A 5,768-nucleotide genomic window follows, 5' to 3' on the forward strand; every position below is an offset into this window, starting at 1 on the left:
TACAGGATGATTTCTCACTAATCTTGCCTAATTCACACATCTTGCCTGGATGAGTGCAACTCCTACATCACTGAAGAATCCAGGACAAAGCAGTCTGCTTGATTGGCACCACATCCACAAACATTCAGTCTCTCCAACACCGATGCACAGTAGTAACAGCGTGTACCATCTACAAGATGCACTGCAGGAATTCACCAAGGCTCCTTAGACAATACCTTCCAAACCCACAACTACAACTACCTAAAAGTACATGGGCAGCAGATAAATGGGAACACCACCATCTGGAAGTTCCCCTCCAAATCACTCACCATCCTGACTTGGAAATATATTGCTGTTCCTTCACTGTCGCTGGGTCAAAATCCTGGAACTCCCTTCCTAACAGCACTGTGGGTGTACATACACCACATGGACTGTAGCGGTTCAAGAAGGCAGCTCACCACCACCTTCTCAAGGGCAACTAGGGATGGGCAAAAAATATTCGCCCAGCCAGCAAAGCCCACATCCCGTGAATGAATAAAAAAAAACTATGGCTTTTGCTTTAAACTCACCATTATTTTGCCAACAAGTTCTGTTCCTTTCTCTTGAAATCTCAATGGGTTAAGTACATAAACAGCTGGTGGGAAAAGTTGGGGTAGTGGTACTAGTTGAGTTGCTCTTGCAAAGAGCTGGTAGAGCCACAATTGGCTGAATGGCCTTCCTCTGTGCTGGAACTAATCCAGGGTTCACAAGTTCCCAGATGCCATGTATCAGTCCTAGCAGTTTCTGGCATGAAAAATTCTTGAGCTGAAGATGAGGTAAAATGTCTAACTAATGGGGCACACTGTGAGATGGTCTATCCCAGTAAATTCTAACAGAGCATGCCTGTAGATTCCTCACCTGTATTAATGGCCAGAAATTGAAGACTTCCAACCCATTCGTCTGGGATGCAGTTATATCCAAGCCATATCAGTTGAAGGAGAGAGAGGGACTAACAAAAGAGAGGTGAATGGTGCCAAGTGCGTCGCCATGGGGGAAGGGAGGTGTTTGTCTGTAAAAGGAAGCGAAATGCAGGAACTAGAATGGAAACCAAAAGCTATGTCTAGTCAGCCAAAGAATCATTTTTCAGCTATGTGACCTCAGGTTACCTATCAAATGAACTATTTACAACGGAGATTTCCTAAACAAAAAAAAACGAAAGTGACTAGGGTCTGAATAAGTCAGTCACCTTCAGCTTGGGTGTTGCAGTCAAAATGTCACTTTGAGTTTATTTTTGGATGACATAATTACCAGCTGAGTGTTCCTATCAGAACTGCAGCGGCGCCACGTACATTCAAAACAACCTTCCAAATACACCCAGACCAGATTAATCCCTATTTGTCTGTGTAATTCTACTTTGTGATATTCAGCCCTGAAAGCTACATAAATCTATCGCATGACAGGATAGGAGACAAAAATCTATACTAAAGTATTGGGAGCAGACTACGAAGGTTAATGTGTGACAATGGTTTGAGCATTGAGGAGCCACGGGTTTGACTCAATGAGAGGGGTGTCGGTGAATAAAAATTAACCAGTAATATGAAACTCAGGGACATGGCCCCCCACCCTCCCCCCCCCCAACTCCGAGATTGCACGGATTTGCAGGGCGACTACCCTGGGGCGAAAGGCGGCTCCCATTGAGTCAGTGCATAAGAAGCATCGACAAAGGGGAAAAGCAGAAATTGTGACAGATTGTGGATAAACACTGGCACAGCGAAACGGTCGATTCATGAAAACTCGAGGGAGCAATAATCGAAGGGGTAGGGGGAGGAAAGGCATCCTTTTAAGGATTAACAAGGTTATTTGTCGGTTTGGAGTCTGCGCTTTACATCCGAGTTGGGAGTATTTGGATTGTGTTGAGGGTGGGTGGAGATTCACTCAGCAGCCAGGTTCAAACATTCACTCACTGACTGACTGACTGGCTGACTGACTGACTGGATTAAAGTGAAAGCTCACAGCGCTGGAGCTGTGCCGGAAGGAAGTTCTCAGAGAAGGGCGAGAGCTGGTAAACACGCTGGCTGGCCGGGTACATGGTGCTGGTTTCCGGGTGCCGGGGCTGCGGTGCAGCCGGCTTCAGCCTCTCCATCCCCCGAGTGCTGGAGGAGCAGCAGAGCGGCGGGCTGTGCGGATTCTGACCGCTTCCAAATCCATCCCCCCTCCCCAATTGCCCCCATCCCGCTCTCCCTGTTCTTTGGGCGGATTGACGCAGTGGAAAGTTGGCCGCGGAGATGTTGGATCGCCCCAGGGTGCTGTGGATGGCCGGTATGAAGCCGGCGCTGCTGCTACTCCTGCTGATTCTCGGCCGGGTTTGCTGCCTTGTGGACTCGAACAGCTCGGCAGCAGCACTCTACTATGTGAGCATCGGGGACGGCACCTCGACCGAATTCGAGTTTCCCGAAAATACCAAGGGTATCATTGTGGTTTCCAGTCGTTATGGCAGCGCCCGGGAGAAGGATGGTAGCAGACTGCTGGTTCAGTCCCTGGACCCAGATGTCCTGACCGTAATCAACGTCAGCGATGCGGAGACCATAGGATTTGTGAAAAGTTACATTGTCAGCATCAAATCGGGACTGGCCGGGACCGCGCCTCTTTTAATCCGGCTTCTGGATGTCACCAGGGTTGCGCCATTCACCGTGGAAGAACGAAGAGATTACAATATTAAAGTATTGCCCAATGATGATGTTCTAGGCTATACTAGCCTGGCCCATTTCTCTCAGAACCCTCTCCTTTATTTCCTTTTGCCTTTGATTTTTATAAATAAGTGTGCTTTTGGTTGTAAAGTGGAAGTGGCAGTCCTCCGAGGTCTTCTGAAGCAACCACATCCTGTCATTCTAGGAGTTATTGGGCAGTTTCTCTTGATGCCCTTGTATGGATATACCTTGTCGAAGATCTTCTCCCTGCCCAAAGCCCTTTCCCTTGGGCTGATAATTACTTGCTCTACCCCAGGAGGAGGTGGAGGCTACCTCTACAGTCTGCTTCTAGGAGGGGATGTGACCCTTGCCATCTCCATGACCTTGATATCGACTGTGGTCGCAACTGGTATGATGCCACTTTCATCCACGATTTACACCCATATTCTCAATGTTCATGAAACGCTGCATGTGCCGTTTACGAAGATTCTGATCACATTGCTGTTTATAGCTATTCCCATTTCAACAGGAATGTTAATCAAGTATAAATTGCCACGCGTCAGCAAGTTCTTACTTTTACTCATTCGACCCCTCAGTTTTGTATTAATCATTGGAGGACTCTTCATGGCTTACCAGATGGGAGCAGCCATACTTTACAATGTTCATAAGGAAATCATTCTTGCTGGAGTTGCTGTTCCTGTGTTTGGATTGCTCATTGGACATCTCATGGCTTATTGCTTGAGATTACCTGTTCCTTTGTGCAAAACAGTCAGTATAGAGATTGGAGTCCAAAATAGTCTGCTCGCCCTTGCTGTACTCCAATTGTCCTTCCGCCGCATGGAAGCAGACTTCGCCTCACAGGCTCCATTTATAGTAGCTCTGAGTAGCACTTCTGAAATGCTGCTGCTTGTGATCCTTCACCTTATCTACAAGAACCTCAGGCCAAGTTCAGAAGAAAACGACTTTAAGTCCTAATCTTTTTGAGTTTGCTCGAAAGAAACAAGTTCCCTGCACTGCAAAATATATTTGAATATTTTTGTATTGAGCTATTTTCTAAAATGAGAGTATATGGCTACTGCGGCAATTTGATATGTTTACATGGTCTTCTGAAATGAGCCACTGTCTTGCTTTTCTGCTGAAAAATGCACTGCAATTCAATTGCTGAACTTCTGGTGCAGTAATATTTTTAAAGCCTTTACTTTGCATCTAGTTTCAAATTTCAGTGGAATTGCCAATTGTGTGTGACTTCATTTCTTTAGTAACATATTTTGTCTTTAAAAAAAGTTAAAATTTAAATCTATTGTGAATTTTTTTTTGTGTGTGCCATCTGCAATGAGTTGTTGCCTCCAGTATTATTTTCAGGTGTGTATGATCTGTCAAAGAGGGGAAAATATTCTGTCTAACTATTATAAAGAGGCTTCCATGCATTTCACTATCTCATTGAATAAATTAAAATTATGGTCTTGAGCAGCATTCACTGTTACGCTTCATTAGTTGGAGTCCTGTGCACTGTATTTATTACCTGACCACCTGTGGCCAACAGTGACTGATAAATATGGAGATGTCCTTTTTGTAATATTTGGCTTCAGTAAGAATGCGCACAGATTTTTGAATTTTACACTCTGATCCTATGATGTCTGGAATTTATGATTTACAAGTTAATAACTGCTATTGTTATCGGCATTCTGCAGAATCAAAATATTGATAAAAGCTAATGTTAGAATAAACTGAATTAGACTTGGGTATTTATTTTAAATATGTATGTATACTTGGACCACTCTCAATTCTTGGATCATCTGGTCACAGTTGAAAGGACAATGGCTTGCATGTTGTCCTCATGCTGAGTGAAATCTCATTTTAATGAACATCTTCTGTAGTAGATTCTACTAATAGCATCTTGTAATTTGTTTTCACCTTAGTGCTTAGGCTTCAATGTTATGGTATTTAAAAGAAATGCCTTTTGTAATGCTTTTTCCTCTTGAATTAGAATGAAATGTTTTTGGTTAAAAAGGATTTTACCCCCACTTCTTCCCATCGTCCTCCCTCATTTGACAGTTTCTGATGCCTTACCCAAGTGGCTGTGCTACTTGTGTGGGCTGAACATGGAAAAGTCAAATGGCTCAGCTGTTTAGGGATCACTGCCAAGCCCAAGGTCTGTATACAGGGTTGCTATTCAGTGATCTCTCACTCCTGTTTGCCTCATGAGAAGACTGCCTCCTCTTTCCACCCCCACCCCAACAATTCCTTAGCTCCCAAATATCAAAGCTAATTGTAATGCCACTACTGCTATCCTGACTGAGATCAGCTACCTCACCAAAGACTACAAGGGAAGTTACCTATACATGTTTCAACTTTGATTAATGCTCCACTTTCTACATGTAATTTTTATCTCAGTTCTACTTTTGTGCTTAAAAAGAAGAAAGGATCCTGTCTTGAAGCTAGACTTGAAAACAATGTAACTGCATCTGGGCATCAAAGGGGTTAACTCATGTAATCATTTGATTAAAATTGGCTTGATTGACAGTTTGGCATGTGCATTTTTTTTAGATAATACATAAGAATTAAGAGTCATAGAGGTCGACAGCACAGAAAAAGGCCATTTGGCCCATCGAGTCTGCGCCAGTTAAACATTCTAACTATTCTAATCCCATTTTCCAGCATTAGGCCCATAGCCTTGTATGCCATGGCATCGCAAGCGCATATCCAAATACTTCTTAAATGTTATGAGGGTTTTTGCCTCTACCATCCTTTCAGGCAGTGAGTTCCAGATTCCCACCACCCTCTGGGTGAAAAAATTCTTCCTCACATCTCCTCTGAACTTCCTGCCCCTTACTTTAAATCTACACCCCCTGGTTATTGATATCTTCACCAAGGGAAAAAGTTCCTTCCTGTCTACCCTATCTATGCCCCCCATAATTTTTTTTATACACCGCAATCATGCCCCCCCTCAATCTCCTCTGCTCCAGGGAAAATAACCCCAAGCTATCCAATCTCTACTCATAACTAAAACTCTCCAGTCCAGGCAACATCCTTCATTTGTTCTAGATAGTTGAGTTCAGACTATATTTCTGCTTAACAGTATTCACTTACTCCACTGAAGAAAGCTATAACTAAATGCTGGCT

The 5,768-nt window shown here is 43.8% G+C and overlaps 1 protein-coding gene across 1 annotated transcript; it reads left to right on the top strand.

Annotated features, from left to right (window-relative positions):
- Positions 1–1,673: 1,673 nt before the first annotated feature.
- slc10a3 (solute carrier family 10 member 3) lies at positions 1,674–5,168 on the top strand. Its single transcript, XM_041192496.1, has one exon. It carries the CDS (start codon positions 2,244–2,246, stop codon positions 3,618–3,620), a length of 1,377 nt encoding a protein of 458 aa, XP_041048430.1. The 5' UTR covers positions 1,674–2,243; the 3' UTR covers positions 3,621–5,168.
- The last annotated feature ends 600 nt before the right edge of the window (positions 5,169–5,768 follow it).

This window comes from Carcharodon carcharias, chromosome 7 (assembly GCF_017639515.1).
Source record: "Carcharodon carcharias isolate sCarCar2 chromosome 7, sCarCar2.pri, whole genome shotgun sequence".
NCBI classification, from domain to species: Eukaryota; Metazoa; Chordata; class Chondrichthyes; order Lamniformes; family Lamnidae; genus Carcharodon; species Carcharodon carcharias.